General features: G+C 30.3%; 2 protein-coding genes across 2 annotated transcripts; both read right to left on the bottom strand.

Annotated features, from left to right (window-relative positions):
• Positions 1-1,923: 1,923 nt before the first annotated feature.
• Positions 1,924-3,726, bottom strand: LOC101216982. The gene is made up of 2 exons (XM_004148110.3): positions 3,205-3,726; positions 1,924-3,091 (listed from the first exon to the last, which is right to left on the bottom strand). Exons 1-2 carry the CDS (start codon positions 3,628-3,630, stop codon positions 2,102-2,104), a joined length of 1,416 nt encoding a protein of 471 aa, XP_004148158.1. The 5' UTR covers positions 3,631-3,726; the 3' UTR covers positions 1,924-2,101.
• A 9,419-nt stretch (positions 3,727-13,145) lies between these two features.
• On the bottom strand, positions 13,146-17,383 carry LOC101208093 (ATP-dependent Clp protease ATP-binding subunit CLPT1, chloroplastic). Its single transcript, XM_004148077.3, has 6 exons — positions 17,007-17,383; positions 16,892-16,927; positions 16,235-16,344; positions 14,767-14,946; positions 13,703-13,827; positions 13,146-13,612 (listed from the first exon to the last, which is right to left on the bottom strand). The coding sequence occupies exons 1-6, from the start codon at positions 17,225-17,227 to the stop codon at positions 13,580-13,582; spliced, it is 705 nt and encodes a 234-aa protein (XP_004148125.1). The 5' UTR covers positions 17,228-17,383; the 3' UTR covers positions 13,146-13,579.
• Positions 17,384-20,826: the final 3,443 nt, after the last annotated feature.

Raw genomic sequence — 20,826 nt, 5'->3', positions numbered from 1 at the left:
ATTTCACTATATTTATAAATATATTCTCTAAACTTTATTTGAAAACTTTATATCATAAAAGTTGTAAATTGGAATGCATATCTCAATTAAATATTATCAATTATAAGTTATTTATTCTCTGTTGATGACTTGGTTGAATTTGAATCAATTTTAAGTGGTTAACAACTAACAAAATTATTTATTTTTATTTTCAAAGTTATTAAATAGCAACTAATACTTATTACTCATTTTATTATTTTATTTATAATTGTTTCCCATCATATTATATTTACTATATCCTATGCTCAATCATAGTTGTAGGACATATTAAGCCGTTTGTCTGATAACATAAGTATATTATATCCACTGTATTTGAGAATTTAAATTTTATATCTATAACATGTTTTGTTCAAAGTAAGTGAGTTACGATCATATAATAATTTATACTAAAAATAGATATGGAAGAGTTTGAACCTTCAACTAAAAGAAGATAATACATATATCATTTGCTAACTAATTTTGTGGATTTTTTCAAAATAAATAAATAAACAATCTATTTACCCTCAACAAAATTCTAAAAGATAAAATTCATTATTTTTTGTTTGTCTATAATAGTTAGAAAACAAATGAAAATTGGTAATGATATATTCAACCACGACAAATTAGGTGACAAATTAGGTAGTTGATATTTAAAAGAATGAAAAATGTACACACATAATATCAAAACAATATTCAACCTTCATTCTTATAACAATGGGTGCAAATATATGAATATTGATTAATATATTTGTAATTCCTTTTATAACTTATGAAAGGACACATAATCACTTTTGTCAAAAAGAAAAAAGAATTAATCACCTATTGTTGTGGGCACACAATCACTTTAGGGGGCTCTCAACAATGAAGTGAGGTTTAAGAATTTTAAAAAAAAGAAAAATAAAGAATTGGAATTATATAAGAGAAAAGGGGGAATTAAGTGATGATTAATGGATTTGAAAGGTTCCATTAAGTAAATAGCAAAGATTAGAAAGAGGAAGAGTGGTTTGGTCCCATTTTAACAAACTTCTAATGTTTTAGATTTGAACAACCTAAGCCACTTTATATTTATCATTCTTCTTTCTTTACACCTCATCCCATCCTCATTTGATTTTCTTTCTTTTTTTTTTTTTAATAATATTATATTATTATTATTAATCTTTCTCTCTTTTTTTCTTTTTCCTTTTTGAAATGTTAGTTTATAAAGTGGACTATTAAATCACAACTCTCATTTAGTTTACCTTGTATCATTATGATCCTATTTATTTTTGCCCAAATTTTGGATTAATTACTATATTGTGATATAGTTAATCGAATTGTTGGTTCAAATGTAATTCAAAATATTAAAACATTAATTTGAACTTCATGAGTTTGTTTATTTTAATTAAAAAAATAATATGAATATACAATCCATTCTAGTGGCATTTTCAAATATAGGAGAATGGAAAAAATTGTGTCGATTAGCGATATAATATGAATTTTTTTGTTATATTTTATAAATATTTTGAGAAATTTATCATTTACAGTTATTTTCTTTGGTTCTAAATCCAACACAAACAAACTACTAAAAGTAAAAATAAGTTTACATGTATAATAGATATACTTATGTCTTGAACTAAAAGATGTTTAAACGCCTATTAAACATTTTTAAAACTTTACAAATTAGGGACCCGTTTGGATTGACTTAAAAATAAACTCTTTTTATAAAATTGGTTTAAAATACACTTCAAAAGATTTTTTTGTTGAGTGATTGTCTAGCACTCTAATTTTTTTCAAAATAACTTGTTTTTGTAAACTAAACACTTGAATGTATTTTAAAGAATCCATATAGAATAACTTCGTACGTCATCACTAAACTAAATTTATGACTATATATCACCCAACATTATAGCATTAATTTTCTTCAGATAACTAAATAAAATTAAACTTATCATCATATTCATTTACATAGATAAAAGTTTACAATATACATGTTGCAGAGTTAAAGATCAGCCCAAAACAAACCCTAGTGTCCACTTCCAATGATATTGAGAATTTACCAAACCAAAAAAAAAGAAAAAAAGAAATTGAATCCATATGTCCATCTTCATGAGGTAATGAAATTGCTGCAAGCAAACAAGGCATTAGCAGTCATTTCTCTTTCAAATCTCCAAATATAATTCAACCCCACAAGCAATTCCGTAATGGCAGCTTCTGTCTTGTCTTTGTTAGCAAAATAAAGCGTTTGCAAAAGCATTACATTAGTCTTTGGTGCCATGTAATTTTGCTGCTCAAAACTCCTTTCACTTTGCCATTTTATCATGTTTTGTGCTAATGGCGACATCCACCCCAATATCCTCCCCATTGCCTCCCTCCATTCACCTGCCAATGACGCGTCGCTAGCCGTGAACCCGACCCCTCTCAACCGCGCTCTCAGTGACGTCCTTACACTATTCGGTAGCATCGAGTATAGATCGTCTCTTGCGTCCACACCTACAAGTTGTGGCGACTTGATCATTTTATCCATGACTATGATCAAGTTGGCATAATGCAAGGCCAACCCCGCTGCTCCTAGTGTCGTCCGTGGCGGCTTTAAAAGTTTCAAATTTGATTCGAAGAATCCGTTTTTAGTTGTTGTGGGATCAGAATCGTTGGCGTTGTCGTTTAAGTTCTTGAGCGGGTGAACGGCGGCGGAGGCGGAGAGGCTACGAGGGAGAGAAGATGGGAATTGATGTGCTAAACCAAAAACAAGTTTAATTCTTGCTAGTGTTGTGAAAATTGACCTTGCTAGAATTGATATCACTGTGTCGAATGTTCTGTTCCAAAGAGATTTTTCTTTTAAATACTTTACTTCTTGTCTTTGCCATAAGATCTTCTGCTGTAGATCCAAGATCTTTTGCTCTTTAAGAGAAATCTCTAATGGTGGAGTGGAACTATTGCTCTGTTCTTGTTGACATAACTGTAAACTTGCAACTGTTTTTCTTAACCCAGTTTCCATTATTGAAAGCTCATCCATTTCTCTATGAAGATTCGCCGTCAGTGTAACTAATCTCTCAATTCTCTTATTCCTACACTCCATTTCCTTCTCGCTCAATAGCTGTAAACAAAAAAACACAAAAATCAACACCAACGTTCCTGTTGTACATTATAAAAAAAAAAAAAAAAACAGAGCGAGCTTTTGAGTTAAGTGGTTAATTAAATAAGACATACCCAATTGTGAAGATCGCGACCGGAGTCAGCAAATTCAAGAAACAAGCGATGGAAGGAGCGAAGATCAGGATGGTCACATTTGATGCACAAAGGGGAAACAGAGTTAGCAAGGAGACGAAGATTTTCAGTGATTTCAGCACAAGCAAGAGCAAGGAGGAAATCGTCATCATTAGAGACAATTTTATGGACACCTTCGAGAGAAATGGATTGATTACGAAGACGAGTAATGTTGTGATCGGAGAGAGAGTTCCATAGATGCAAAAGCTTGGACATGAGGCCGGCGATTTCGAAGGACAAAACAGCGACGTTTGGGGATTTCTTAGAGGACGTGGGTTTGAAATTGGGGGCGGTTGAAGAAGCTCGAACGACATCGAATTTGTTAGAGACGGCGTTTTTTACCTTGATTAGCCAAGTTTCGAGAGCCATGGTTTTGAATTTGGAAGGATTGAAGAGTTTTGAGAGCTTCCGCTAACTATGGGAATGGCAAAGGCAATGGCAATGGCGATGACAATGGCATATTTATTTATTAGTATAGTAATAATAAAATGAAAAGAGGGAAACAGAGACAGTTGGAGACCGGAGTGTATTTTTTTTTTCATAAATATAATAAATTGTTTTCAAATTTTTTATGACTTCGATTGGATTGAAGGTATTATTAATTAATACAAATAAAATAGTTTTTCTTTTATGGAATTTCCCATTCGCAAAGCTTCCATACTTTTGAATTATTATATTACATTTGAGGGAAGTAGGGGAATTTTTAAAAAAAAATTCATATAGAAGTTATTTAAGTGCATTAGCTAATATCCTAAGTTTAAAAAATTTGATGCAACTCACCTTACCTAAAGTCTAAATATATAAACTCAAAACATAGTTATTTCAGACAAGATTAATAAACCTAAAAAGACACCATCTTAAGAGAACAGATTGAAAATTTCACATTGGAAAAAACAAAGAGACGAACTACTCCGATCATTGTCAATTAATTTTAAAATGGAACCTAGTTGTATAAAATAATACAAACAACTTCTTTTTTTATATATTTTAATTTTAAAGATGAGTATATATATTAACTATTGAATGCAATATATATTTAAAAGAATTTACACTCTTTTTTAACAACGAAAATAAATTATTATAAATTAAATGTTAAATTAGGAGATGACTTTTCAGTTTCACAAAGAGTTCAACTTTTGAACAGTAGTATAATTTATTTATTTATTTTGATATAAAGATTATGAAGTGAGGGAATCATACCTTATAAGATCATGTTAATCATCGATTATTTATTTATTTTAATACAAAAATTATAAAGATAGGATCATATCTGTAGAATCCTCAAATTTTAGTTTAATCATACCCATTAATTCAATACCCCTTTACAATATATACTATAAAATCAAAACCCAATAAGTTTGAAAGAAAAGAAAAGAAAAAATATTGAAATTATTTATATACAGTTCTGAAAAATAATTTAATTGATTTATTATGATGTGATGTGTGGCTAAATTGATAAATATTTGAAAAACGTGGTATTCTTTTTTTTTTTTCTTTAAAAAATAATCATGTTAGAAATGAGGGGTAATATTTAGGGAGTGGAGAGTAAAAAGAAAAAGAAAAAAGAAAGAGATGGGAAGCGCGTGTAGAATATATAAATAAAGGGTAGTTTGTCATGTAGTGGATTCAACCCAACACACGCTTGGGATGAGCGTGGGGGGAACAATAATATCACCCTCTCTCTCTTTTTTCCTTTTTTTTTCCCTTTTTCTTTTTCTTTTTTACTATTAATTATTTTAATTTATTTATTGGGATATGTTTCTGTTTAATTTCTTTTTTCTTTTATGATTAAAATAATAAATAATGGTTATCTCCAAGTCGGCAGCATGAACCTTTTTTTTTTTGCATATGCTGTTTGAATGTAAAATGAAAGCAAGGGCATTGTGTCATTATTGGTTTGGCTTCTTCCTTTTTGTTAATTCTCATGTCTCACCCATTTTAATTCTTCTTCTTCTCTCTTTACCTTCTTTTTAGTTCAATTATCAAACCTTCTTTTTTCTCCCCCAAAATTAATTGTTACCTTTCCTACATTTCTTATGGAATCTAATTCAAGTTTAAAATATCCACATCAAACGTCTTTATTTTATTGAAATTTGTTCCATATATTAAGTATAGATTAATAGTTTAATTATATTATGTGATCTATTTTATTAAATCATTACATTTTTAATTGAATATAGACTAAATAGGTAGAAGTTTTTCTTTCTAGATTTGATTAGGGTTTATTAATAACTCTAGTAAAACTAGTATATAAAGAGGTCGAAAGATTATAATAATAATCATCCTATAACCATCATTAATCAAGGAAATTACTCGGTAGGTTATAATTGACCATAGATTAATCAATTTAATATAGAGTAGTTATTGTTAACAACACATCTATTAGATATTATATTAAAATTATCTTCTCAGCCCAGCTTAAGTTTTAATTTTAAAAAGTAAATTTAAATTAGTAAATAAATATTTTATTATTTTCAAATTAAAAACGTTTCTATTATTTATATTAGGTTTTCAAATAAAGCTAGTAGTAGGTAACATTATAGATTTAGAGCACTATTATTAATTGAAATCTTTAGTTAGTGATTTTTTTGAACTGAAATAAATTGTAAGGAAACTTTCTTTTTGTCTATTTGCTTCACATAGTTATTTGTAATTGACCCAACACCATATGACATATTGTTGCAACGCTTGAGACAAAGAGATTCTTCTAAAACATTCGCCTACTCTCCTTTCTAATTTGATGTTTAATCTTCCAAACATCTTCATTTGGACATAATCTATCATTACAATTAACAAATTTTAGCTAGGATTACTTATGTTTTAACTCAAAATTAATTCATCAAAAGAACGTAACTTGTATATTTTTAATTAACATTGATCTTTATCGTGAAACTTTTGTACTTCTGACAAAAACATATCATTATTGTTGAGTTATATTCGTTTTAATATGATTTCGTACCACTATTATTGTAATATAGTTGGTTCTCTTAATAAGGATTGGGGTTTAAATTTTTAGTTCAAGATGATCGAAGAGTATATTAAATTTTTATGTGTCATTTGAGTTATGTTAATGATGACACATGAACAATGAAATATCTTTTAAACGACATTATTTCTATGTGTTCTCAATCAAATAAGTCTATAATCTAGATCCACTACGTTATCTCTTACTCTACATTTGTCAATAAAAATTAATAAAACCACTTGTTTCTAAGTCTCTCGATCGAACCTAAAATTTTAACCAAATCATTCTTTTAAGTAGGTAACAAAATAAAGGAGCTCATAAATTGAAATAGAGTTTATAAAGTCAATTTTCAAAAATCCAAATAGTTATCATCAACATCAACAGACACATTAAAAACCTATGAGATCAATGAGTTGTATTTAACTGTTTTTATTGTTCTTTTAGTATGTTTACATGCGTGCTTTGGCTATATATATAGAGAGAGAGATGTCGTTTGTCTATAATGTAAGTGTGCTAAGTTTATTTACAAAAGGTATATAAAATGAAGTGTGCAAAGTTTATTTATGGAATTTTTCTTAATATAAAGCTAAAATGATTCTTTAACAACAAAAATGAGAGGATTAAATATTTGTTAATAGCACATATGCATTTAACAAGTTGAAGTATAGACCATGAATAATAATAATAAGAGTTAAAAAATTGAGAGATATTTGAGTTTAATATTAAAGAATTAGATAATGGGTATTGATAATTTAAAATGAAGATATGAGAACGTGAAGAGGGTATATGGTATAGTAAGTACTACGGCAACCTTACGCTTACTCTCTCTCTTTTGGATTATTATTGAATAATGCAACATAAAAAGAAACAATACAGAAATGGGCAGCACCATCATGTTCTTAATTATTCATCCATATACTCACATGGCTTAGTGGAAATTTAAATATTCCTTTTCCAAAAGTATATTAAATTGTAAAAAGAACACACCCAGTTCAACAAAGAAATTGTCTCAAGAACCACTTAGAGGGAGAAAGAAAAATCTCAGACCGAAGAGCGTTACTAACCACTTTTAGGGTTGGTTATGTTGGAAGCACTTTCTGCATATATTTTTTTTTATTATTAAGATGATCCCTCTTTCAAATTTCTTCATCATCATAATCATCATCTATCTATCTTAAGTAATGGTATTATATTTAAAAATGGTATATGGTGTGTATTTGTTTTTTCACCAGTGGTTGAGCTTTTGGGTATCAATGGAACAACAGTGGAAGATATGGCTGTTGAGTTGTCGGTAAATGATTAGGCAAAACCTCCTTCAACCTCTCTCCTTATCTCTCTCTTTACTTCCCCTTTTGGTAAAAGTGCCCTTCTTTCTCTCTCTACCCTTCATTTTTGTTTGTTTCTCTCTCTTACCCCTAAACATGAAATTGACTATTCAATTTGCTTTCTATTATTTTATTTTTTCACCCATATGCCATCTTATTCTTTTAATGTTCAATATATATAAATGAATGTTAAAAAGCAAAGGGGTTGAAAATTTTGGATTTGTGGTTGAGGGAGAGACAGAGGGGAGAGATGATGTGTATATATTGATAAATATATTGTTTTGAATGATGATTTTATTATTCAATTTTTTTTTTTTATGATGGAGATAAAAAGTGAGTAATCAACTTAGGGGAAAAAAGGTTTGGGTTTTTTTGAAAGTGTTAGTTTTTATCATTTATGTAAAAGAGGGAGTAAAGGTATTGGTGAGTGATTTTACTGTGACAATAATTAGTTTAGGGGTAATTCTTGATAGGGTAATGGATTGGAAATTCACCCCAAAACAAAAAGTTTCTTTTCATTTAATTTATTTATTGAAACACCAAATTTGATCTTAAGAATACTTTTTGCTTTTTTTGAGTTAAATTATTTATCTTACAAAAAATGACATTTAATTTTGAAATCACGTTTAAATATAACCAAATGATTTGCATGAAATAAAAGTCACTCATACAATCACTACATTAATTGCACTCACAGACATGCACTGAATAAATAAAAAAAATGAATAAATTGATTTTATTTTAAAAGTTTAAGTTTAAATTGATATAGTTTAATTGATTTTATTTTAAAAGTTTAAGTTTAAATTGATATAGTTTAATTGACACTCCTTCAAAATTGGGAGATAAACTAAAGTAATTTTTATTTAACGTAGTCAGTTTTTAAAATATTTGTGCATATCACACACAATTCATAACAATGTAAGTGTTGTCTATGATCACATGAATTGCATATAAGTTTAATATAATAGGATAGAATTTGATAAAAGGAGTTACATTTTTTTTTAATAAGTCAAAATCTTTTTCACAATTAGAAATGGGAAAGAAATCTTATTGGGAAGCCATCCTCCATAGGCAATATAATGGGAATTATAACCAAGAAATGCACATGTCCAATATATAAAGAGATGAATATATATGAAATATAATCCATCCTCTAGAGATTATTATTATTGCTTAGAAGATTTGTGGGCAAAGGGAAGGCCTTCCCCATGCCTTTGCCCATGTGTTTCAATTGTCAAAACCCTACAAACTTGGCCACTTGTCATTTTGCCATTGGTTCGTAATTGAAATTGCAAAATCTCGTATAGGATCATTCATTATTTCATTATTTAAATCAACTAAACACACTTTGTTTTAAGCAATCTCTTGAAATTCTAAGTATGAGAGATTTTGTGTTCCTTATTGGTTTATTTAGTAATGTTTAATTAATTCATGGAGGTGTGTAATGGTTGACTAGTTTTAACAAATTGCCAAGCTCTTGGACTTTGGTTATATTACATTTTATAACATTTGAGGCTAAAATATATATGGTTTTTTACTTGTCGTTTTGTACGAATTCAATGTACAAAATTACATGAGAATATCTCTTTTGATTCATTCACCGACTTTTAAGGTTTAAATTCTTTTTGTCAAGTGTTACTATTTAGGTGTGAGAGGAAAAAAAACTGAACTTATTGTATATAATTAAAATTTCTAGTGCATGCAAATTCATGCACAATCCGCATACATTTTTTATCGTGGTGTTGCTACTTTAATCAAAATTCAGTTAGTTATGATCATAATATTTCATTGTGAACTTCAAGGGATCTTTGTCCAACTTATGGAATAGTTCAAATGTTAAATTACAATTTGTGTTGAGGATTTTTTTTAAAATAGTTTTTTTATTTTTAAGTGGTTATTAGATGATCGAGCCTGTGTTTTTATTTTGTGTCTTTTGCTTGTGTTAGCTTAGGGTGAAATGACTAGAGGATGACCAAAATGTATTTTCCCCATTTGTTTTGCATGCAAGTCGCTGTGGCCTTCAATTTGTTTCGTTCTTCCCTTCTACAACCTCTTCCTCTGTCTTTGGAATGGAATTAGATGGAATATGAATTAGAATGAGATTAAGAGTGAAAGCAAGACCAAGAAGCGAGAGGGAAAAATAGTTTCAATACGAAGTGGAAACAAATCGAAGAAGATATGTGTAGGACAAAGGAAAACAAACGAATTGAAGAAGAAGCATGCAAAACTAACAGAAAAATCAAAGAAAAAACTGCAAATTTGATGAGAGAAAAAGAGCAATAATATCCAAACGACATTCATACTAGCGCCTCGGTCCATCAAGCATGTCCGTTGATTGAATTGATAATTCTACAACGAGCTTGTGTCAAGGAAAACGTCAAATTATAATTTATTTAAATGGTGGACCAAATTTTATTTTGTGCCTAAAAATGAGTTACCGTACGAAAATTCTAAGAATAGAGTTGCCTGAATTGCATCTTAAGTATTACTCTTTAACTTATCATGCACCCAACTACTTATGGGTTGGTCTACAGTAATGGATGCGAAAGAAGAGAGGTGAGATTTTAAGGACAAACGTTAAATTTCGATGGAGACTACATATCAAAGACAATAAAAACACTGTTTTTAGTAGGGTCGGGTTGTCTAAATATTAGTGAAGTAAAGAGATATATAGAAAAGTCGCCCACAAAGATGAGAAAAACAGCTCATAGGAAATGGTTTATGTCTCTTTACTTTGTATAGATATTAATCACTAAAGAAAAGTGGATTAAATTAACAAGGAAAAAAAATAAAGTATTAAAAAGAGGAAGTTACGTATTCCCTATATCGTAGTCTCTGTCCAAAGTTTTTGAAGCTGGGTTTAATTTATCTTTTCTTTAAGATGAAACTAACTCTCTAAGCAAACCAGGTTCAAACTTTTTGTTGATCTCTCTTATCTCTCTGGGTTAATTAAAGGCTTTGTTTTGATCAAACATAAGAAATAACTCAATCACACATAACTTAGCAACAACACTCGAAAATTCCATCTCTCGACAATCTGGCTCGAAAAGCCACCCCTTCAAGGGAAGATTCTACTTTGCTTAATGATTTTGTTAGTTTCTTGAATTACTTGTAAAAAAAAAATAATAATAATAAAGAAAAGGGATATAAGGTTTAATAATTTTTTTCTTAAGGAAAAGAAAGGTTTAATTTGATATGTGAATAATTGAGGTTGAAGGACATGCGGAGCGGAATGATCTGGATGGTGCGGACGGGATGAGGGCTTGGGAAGGGCCAGGCCACGCACGCACACACATTGAAACATGGCTCCACACCCACGACACAAACAACATCATTAACCAATTTTCCTCAATATACCTTCTTCTTCCTTTGCTTTTCCTTTCAATTTTAAATAATGGGTGCATGCCCTAATAATCATCCATGTCCACATCACTCATCTTCCTATTATTTAATGCAATGCCTCCTCTCTTATCTTCTTCACCCATATCAATTAAACCACAAAAATAGGAAACATTCTTTCATTACCTTCTAACATTCTTTCATTACCTTCTAATAATTGTGTTTTTAATCCATGTCTTTGTTATTCACGTAAGCTTCAACTAATTTTAAAAATTTTCAACGATCTATTTAATACAAAATTGAAAGTCGTAAAGAACCATCTTTCATTCTATTTCGAATTGGAGAAATGCTTGAGAGAAAAATAAAAGGGTATTAATTATTTTGATTCCATGTCAAACTAAACATTCATTTTGCCTCTTATTGGGTTTGATAGTGACCTAAGTGTGGAATGCTAAGATTCCCACTACTTCTTCTTTTGACCCTAAAATTACAAATACAATTTCCATAATTCTATATAGTTTTGGAAGATGAGGAGAGGAAGAAAGGGGGGGACTACTTATTGAACTTAAATTGAGGAAGCTTTGCCTCACTTTTACAAGACATCCCCATAAAGATAATGGCCCCAAAGAAGAAACACTTTAGGAACATACCCAATGAGATTGTGCTTAGTTTTTTTTTTTTTTCTTTATTTTATTTTATTGCTAAGAGTGACCTAATACGCACGTGTGCCATCATCATTTTAAGCACACAATTATTCCCTCTTCCATGTACTATACACGTGCTTGAGGTCCTACTTAACTTGCAAAGTTCTCCCTCTTATTTGCCTGTTTTTTTTCCTTATTAAGGACATCATGTAGATCATTGTCACTTCATCTACATTTAATCGCCTATTTATCTTTCATTTTTCTTTTCTCTCAACGTGTCATTTTCTTCTGTTTTATGTTTCTATCATCTTGAATCTTTTCTTTTTGTCGATAACATGTACAATAATAAAGTTGAAAATGTGCTTCTAATACACAATAATAAACCCATGTCATTTCAATTAAAACAAGAAAAAAATCAAAATGAGCATACCTCAACTAATATGTAAACGTGTTAATACCCACAAGATTTGTGATTTGAATCCCCCTGTCCCAAATCTACTAAAACAAGACAAAAAAAAAAGCTATGAACACAATCAAGAATGAGGATCGTGCATGCACCCAAAAAAGGAAAAAAAAAAAAACAATTTGAGCAAAACAGAGAGGGAAAAGAAGAAATGACAGACAATTTCGCAAAGGAAGGCTCATCAACTTTCACTAGAACACTCCTGTGAAGTCAAAAAGATGGGTTTGCTTCATACTCCAAAGTCTATTCAAATGGACTAGATGCAAAGTCTCAAGCAGACAAACTTGTACTGTTCAAGTTTTTTGGGTAGTGGATTGAAAGTGACCAGAGACAATGGATTCGTTAAATGGCTGAATCAGAATGCTTTTAGAAACTTTGAAATGAACAAAAATGGTTGTTTCTGATGCATGGATCTATTCCTAAGTCGGTCCACTAAACTTGGTCCCTTACACCATGCCAATCATATCATATCAACTAATAGCAATCTCATCTAAAAGAATAGACATGAAGAAATTTCTCTGCTTAAATTCAAATCTCTCACCTCCATTTGGGATCAATAGATTCTGAGAGAACGGAAAATGCTGTTTAAACTGTTCAATTCAACCTGTTAAAACACAAGAGAACAAAAAGATATAGGCAGTGTAGAAACACTTTAATGAGGATCATATTTATTAAGATATGTCTAAAATGCACTCATTATCATTACATCTGCATCCACTTACTAGATATTGCACTAAACTATTAGAACAATGCTAAAGGGCCCAGCTTAACAATAATCTCTCGAGTCAAACCATAACTCAAATTTAAAAAATTGGAAATTTGCCGTGCCTCTTAATGGATATCTAACACACAGCTGATCAAATAAAATTTAACAGAAAGCTAAGAATTTCCATTACTGTTAAACCTTCGACCAACTATTTTTGCTATTATTCTCTCAAACAGATATATAGCTATACAATTCGAACATCCAAAATAGCATACTCAATGAAGTTCTAAGAGCATTATCCAGAAAAGGTCAAGTAGAGCATGTTTCGTATTTAAATGGCTAGAATCTTAACCTCATAAATCAAAATTACCTATAAATTCACAAAAAGAATTTACCTGGGCATACAAGCTTCAACAGGTGGGAGGAATCAAAAAGTAAAAAATGTTCAAATTTTGGCACGCAAGACCCCATATATTAAGGAGAATTAAAGAAACAAAGATAAAATATTAAATACTAAAATTGAAAAGTAATTGAGGATGTCTTGCAAATACTAAATTAAGAATGGGATGTGTTAATCATTGAGGTAATTATTCCCGTTCAACTTAAGTTGCTTGTTCAAGAAAAGCCAGAGAACACTCCTGAGATCACTGAAATGCAGCGTATCATACCAGCACTCCACAAGTTTGAACAAGAATAGTCAATTCAAAATGAAGCTGATAATGTCGAACGGCAGGTGCTGATTAAACAGGCAAATCACTATATCACCAAATGGATGCACGAGGATCCAAATCATGTGAATCTCATTTGGAGGGTCCTTTGTGAGGATTCCATCCACAAAAATATGAAAATCACATCACATCTTCCTACATGATCCATCTACTTATAACTGAAAGTTGCATCCTTGTCCACCTGTGAACAATAAAGACGTTTTAATGCAGTATATCATCAAGTACTGAGGATGCTACAGTACTAACTAGATAAAAACAACTTAATGCTTACGGTTTTTGCAATCTCTTTTGCCTTCTCATCATCGAAGCCAAGGGTGGCCAAGATCTTGCGACCTGCTGATTCCTCTGACCAGATACCAAGAAGCAAATGACCTGTAGTTATTTCTCCAGACTGGCCTGCATATAGGTCCTTAGGTTCAATTACAGAGGACTGCCACAAGCAAAATTACATAACAAAATGCACATAGGTGATAATCATTGTAGTTGAAATCTACCATCAAGAAGTCCATGCATACGTGTGCACAATTGTACATCCTTTATGAATAACTAGATGATAAGATGTACTGAGATCCTTCTTCACTAAAATGGACCGTATACTGAAATCCTTCTTTACTAAGATGGACCATATACTAAAATCCTTCTTCACTAAAATGGCCAAAAAAGTTGGCAAAAATCTATGCAAGTGGATGTTACTTGATACATGAGAAAATAAATGCTTTACAACTAAGTCTTAATTGCCTGTAAGCAAGCACAACTTGTAAACCATTTGAAAGAAGTGGCAGCCAATAACTTGCAGTGCATAATAATCTCTTCTTTTTTCAAACATATTGACGAGTGCTCAGGAACACCAATGCTCCTCAACTATTATCACAAGAGAATTGTCCGACCCTACTATATTTGGTTGTCAAAGTAACTATTAAATCCTATGTCTGTAGGCAGCCACTATAACTTGAACTCATTCCTGCTAATACCTTTACTATTGACCATTAGACTAAAATGGTGGTTCTAAAATCCTCTATTCACTTTTCTATTGTGGTAAGGGTGATGCAGAAATCCTTTATTCACTATCCTAGCCGAGGAAGAATAATCTGATTAACTTTCCAACCAAGCTGTTAAATGCGTGACAAAAATATGCAAAACCTCCCTTCGTAGAAATAGGCAATACTAAAAATATGGTTCAACCAGCAGTCAGAAGACTGGTCATCCCAACATCTCATTCTTTTCTATTGTGAATGCATAAAGGGTTCAGCAAAAAACTCAAGTATCATCATTCACTTTCATGTTTCAAGCTAAATAAGAATTTCATTTGCTGGATGATTAGGAAGAATATCTCACCTGACTTTAGCTTCTCTGCAACAGCCCAATCAAGTGCCTTCTGGGCAGGCTCAGTCAATGGAGGATGCTCTGGACTGCAGAAATACATGTCAGCTTTTCCAAGTAGCTTTACAGTTTCTTCCCTTACTTTGAAAAGTGTAATTCCATTAGCCCTTAAGAATTTGGCAGCAGTACTCGTTCCTGAAAAGAATGTGAATATATATATTCAAGAAAATAAAAATTACCTAGCAATGACGCATGACAAGATTGCAATCAAAGGGAATATGCAAATTTATTGTTTTTTCTTTAATTGTGATATGCCCCAATTAATAAGGTGTATACACGTTGGAAGGGAGGAAGGTGTGCAAACAGAGTTAAAGGGTAAATTTTTACGTGTTTAGGTGGGGCCCAAGGTGGTGTTAGTTAGATTGGGCAGTGGAAGGACTGTATTTAGGGGGACTGTTTATTGTGACTGGGGTTATTTGTATTTGGGTTCTCTTATGAAAATTAAAGGGATTGGGGAGCTCTTAAATCCTTCCCCAATGCTGTTGTCAAATATAATTGAGGCTATCTATCATATTCCTATCCCCTTTTCTCTGAACAAGGTTGAAAATTGTGGTTCACTTCGCCATGATTGTTAGCAATTAAGCATACGGACATTCCAAAAGCATATGGGCAATGCCCCAAGCCTAGTGCCATAAGATAGGTTACTCATAATCATCGACTGGCAGGAGCTAACATGAATATAAGTTTCAATGTTGAATTGCTTAAACATAAATAAGTTTTTCAAAACAATTCTATAGTTTAATATGAGAGGAATCAGATACAATGGAAGAGATCATAAATTATGCTGGAATGGGACGTGGGAAAAAGTAGTCAGATTTTAAAAGTAATTCAGATGTTAACTCCTAAGGAGCTGAGTCATATGGTTCTTATCAGATTCTATTGATTTTTTCTTATTGGTTTTAGAATACTAGCTTTAAAAATAAATAAACGTTATGAAAACAACAATTAATCAATATGAAGAATGTGAAGATCAACACATAGATATACGTGGTTTATTAACAATGTGTTAGTTACGTCCACAGGTAGAGAGGACAAATATTATTAGAAAAAATGTTTCAGTATACAATATGGCACAACTAATAAGGATGAACATTCGTAGTGCCACATACTGAATGCAAGCCATTCAAATAAAATAAAATAAAAGAACCATGAGTAATATAGTTCTGTAACTTAACTGCATTCAACTAAACAAAATTAATATGTAAGTTTAAACCTAAATGTAAATAAGAAATAACCTTTTTTTTTATAGAAAACAGAAGATATATTCAACAAAAGAGCAAGAATCACAGCCTACAGGCGGAGGGTTGAGGAGAACCCCTACCACAAAACTAATCAAGAAGACCCCTCCAATTGATAATAATCATGAAAAGGCTATAATTACAAAAGAATTTGGTGTAACCTCAAAGTTGGAAAGGATACTAACCCTCAATCAAAATTCCCATTAGCAATGCTTCTGTGCCAGTATTTGGATATTTGAGTTTCCTTGCTTCCAATTCTCCCATTGCAAATGACTTTATTGCTCTTGCCGACCATCTTATACGTCACAAATTCAACAAACAACTAACATCACTGTAAGTTCTGCAATAATTCACAATCTAATGCGGAAAAGGAGAAGTCATATAACAAATGATTCAACATCTATGATAAAATAGCAATTTACATAGATATGAAAATGTCCTACAGCCCGATAGAAACAAATAATAGGTCGTTCTATGAAATGCAGTGAGTAAGAGGTCATACATCTGCCACTTTAGAATGTGGTTACTCAACATATCAGCAAAAAGTTCCAAACACACAACATGGTACTTTCAACCATAGTCCTTAAAATTAATTCCAAACCTCCCAGACAGGCACTGAAATTGAAGTCTTAAAACTAATTGATAAGGACTAAAGTTACAGTTCAACCCAAATAATCATCATCCCTCGTTAAATTTCAAAATAATTAGTTAAATTAAAAAATAACATTAGCACATAATGAAGACATGCAACAAAAGAAAAACTCCAATTTACAACGCTTAAGCACAACCTATGCAGGATAAAGACACTAATTGAAAAGGGGAACATTCGTGGGTAAACTTACTTCGGAAGTTTCTCGGGAGGAACGCCCTCAGGTTTCCTGCAAAATCAAAGAAAATATTAGGTATGAGGGCTTGAGAAAAAACGGCAACTAAAGCAAGAGAGTAGTCGTATCCTACGAAGCCGGGAGGCTAAACGATACGGTTGCAGTGGTGGCACGGCGACTGAACTTCAAGACGGGATGGGTGGCATTAGAACGCTTAATTGCGAGCTTCAGCTGGATAAGGGGGCTGAGGGGAAAGAGTGGAGGTTTGTGTTCTAAAGAATGGCAATTAGATTGAGAAGGAAGGGATAATGGGAGTGGGGAAAACGAAAGAGAATTGAAGCGAGTAGCAGCCATTAGAAGGCTAAGAAATGCTCAATTTTGAAGGAAAATGAAAGCAGAGTTGATATTTAGTTAGACGGAAGATAGTTTTGGATGGGTATGGCTATGGCGTTTCGTGAGCTTCTTGCTCTCCGAATTGGGCGCAGCTTAGGGTCCTTTTGAAGCGTTGGATAATATGAGGAATTAAGTATATTATAAAAATAAAAAAATAATGTTTAAATATGAGTTTACACTTAATCAACTAAATTTTATTACACATTATTTTTTATAAATATTAACTTGAGTTCATTTACTTGGTGAACTTCGATTTGAGTCTATTTGTTCGTTGGGTTTGGACTTGATTGAAAGAAAAATTGAAGCTTTGAAGCTTGGAGATTCAAATTACTACAAGCTCTTTGTTCGTATCCATCTCGATGGAAAATTAAATTTTTCTTTGATTCGAAAAGATTGAAGTTCAAATCGACTTTAAACTTTCCTTGGATCCCAGAATATTGAAGTTTAAATCGATTTGCAACTACAATTGAATTTAATTTGTATTTGAGAGAAAGTATCAAATGAGTAAATATTAGATATATACAAAATTCAATTCCACGAGTTACATTTCTTCCAAATCTCGTGTGAACAATAAATATTCGGCCAAAATGTTATTATATTTTCTTATAATTGATCCAATTATATTTTTGAATGGTTTAAATTTTTCTAAAGTAACTAGGATAGGTTTAGTATAAATTTTGTAAATTAGAGATTCAATTTAATTAAAACAAGCTTATATTTTATGTTTCCAAACGTGTGTTTTGTGATAGATTTTAAAATGTTTAAATGTATTTTATATTATATATTTATAAATCACACAAATGGTTTTACTTATTCAATAATATTTGGTGGACGTAATTATTATTTTATTTATAAATGTAATTCATGTTTAAAAGATGGATTAAATTATAATTTTAGTTTATATTATTTAGAGAAAATTAAAATTTAGTCTATAGTTTGATAAAATTTTATACATGATCTTTGATTTTTATAAATAGTTTTTACTAGCAATACTATTTTCTATAATTTTATAAACCAAAAAGACTAAATTCTAACTATAACCGTGGATACTAAATTATATACTTTTAAAGTGACAGACTAAATTTATAATTTAATCTAAAAATTTATATTGTTATTACATAATTTATAATATATATATATTTATTTATTTATTTAAAAATAGATTGAGTTTATAACTTACATAATGTAAATGTAGGGCTTGTATTTAAAATAATTTTGCTTTCTAAAATATAAAATTTAGATTATTGTTATAATCTCTAATTTCTACCCATGTTAAATAAAATGTATTATCCAAAACGGTTTGGATAAACTTTTGATTTTCCAACTTGTTCATTTTACTCGCGATAGTGATAGAAATATCCTAGATAATTTCATATTTAAATCATTAAAATTAAAATACTTGCAGTTCTCGTAAGGATTTACTAAGCGAGTAAAATATGTGTCCCTCATATACTCGTGCATAGGCTGTGCTCATGCAAAATCACAAAGTTCTATTTGATTTTTCTTCCTAAAATTTCAATGATTTCAATAAAAGGGTTATAATTTGATTTATTAAAATAAATATAACTTGAGAAAAAAAATCATTTAAGATAAAACTTTACCTTATTTCCTAGTCTTCATTTATTATCTAACAGATATTTAGAAAAAAAAAAATCAACAAAGTCGATGATCCAAACTTTCACTCTCTCAGTAATGTTTCAAGAAAAATGTATTATTTTTTGTATGCAATTTTTAAATTTACATATTTACATTACTTATGTTCATATTTATTTTATTTAACTAAATGATACAATATAATTTCTTTCTGTTCATTATTATAATATAAGTATCATATCAATTTACTAGTAAGATCAACAACGGTGCACAATCGATCGAATTCAGAACAAAAGTATAAAAGCACGAATTCTAATGAATTCAATATTGTCATTTGACTTTGTTTTCAATATGCATCTCATGAAAAATATTGTGATTCAAATATATTATGAATCACAAATGACTTGTCTCGAGTCTTACAAATAAAAGATCATGATATTGTAAATGCAATGAATTCCGTTAATTTTTGTAAAGATATACTATAATCAATGAGCTAGAGAGTCGGGTTGGAATTTATTATTGGAGATGATTTCTAATTTTTGCACTAGTCATAAAATTAAAGTTCTTAAAATGGGTGTTATGATTTTTGTTTGAGGACAAAAAGGTCCAAAATCTTAACCAATTACAACTTAATGTAATATATATTGAATTAATTAATTTTTGAAGCTATTAATATTTTTTGAAAAAACATTATTTAGTGTGTTTGTTATATAGTCTCCTTACATCAGTTTATCTTATAATATTTAATTCATTTTATTCTCTAATATCTAATTTACTCTAATGCAAACAGTTTTTTTCAAATCACATTTTATCTCTAATTCTGTCCAACGTTAAAAAAAAAAAAAAAAAAAAAAAAAAAAAAAACTCACAATCTACTTTCAACCTTTTTCAAAGATGGTACTTTTTCAAATACCGTCAAATCGTTGAAACTATTTACAAAATATAGAAAATTCTATCAAAATCATTTTAACTTTTTTTACGGTTTCAATTTTTTTCTAACCATAAGAATTTCTCATTTGATCCAAAATATAAATATTTTTTTAAGAAATCACATTTTATCTTTAATCTCTAATTTACACAAAATGAAAGTGTTCACACGAGAATTTTGAAGAAATGTAATTCGTGAAATCGAACTTTGTATATTGATTTATAAATATTGTGAACACAATCTCTAGTATTTACTCATTTGATGTTTTATCTTGAATACAAATTTAAACTTAGAATTTCTTGTTCTTTGATTTTCAGAAAGTCTTAGAACTTGTTCTTCGATTTTCATAATGTTGCAGAGAATCTCATGACTTTAGTTCTTAAGAGCTTCAATTCATCCTTTAACTAAAGACGCCAAATGAATGACAAATGTCTCTATTTATAGAGAATTTTCATGAGGTTTAGGTGGACTTGGGCCTTTTTACTTGGTGGGCTTGTGGGCCCTATGCTCGTTGGACTTGGGTTTATGCGCATTATTCTTGTTGGTCCAATTTGTATATCTAGGGCCTCAATTGAGTTGGATATGAGAAAACTTAATTATCCAAATTCAATCAATTTATAATTATTTTGCTACTATGATATGATGAAGTTTAATTGGCCGAATTTTTTTGCTTAACAATTCTTTTTAATCACATTTTATCAATAATTTATAGTATATATAAAAGAATGGAAGTTGAGAAATTTGTTAGCCCCATTATACCCTTTTATTATAACTTTTTCTTAGTTTTGCTTTAGTGGCAATTTGGTCGTTTACATAAATTTAATGTTTGTGTAATTTTAATTATAACTTTTAACGATTGCTTTAGTGGAAATATTTTTTTTTTACTCTTCATCTCCTTATTATAACTTTTCTCAAAAATTAAAAATTTTCACTACAATTAATTATGTCATTTAAATTTATCCAAATTCATTTACATTTATCTATGTCTCTTAATATTCTATTTCCCAACTATTCGCATTCCCTAACCTTTCACATTCTT

This window comes from Cucumis sativus, chromosome 3, assembly GCF_000004075.3.
Source record: "Cucumis sativus cultivar 9930 chromosome 3, Cucumber_9930_V3, whole genome shotgun sequence".
Lineage (NCBI taxonomy): Eukaryota > Viridiplantae > Streptophyta > Magnoliopsida > Cucurbitales > Cucurbitaceae > Cucumis > Cucumis sativus.
This window is presented reverse-complemented; position numbering and strand designations above follow the sequence as displayed.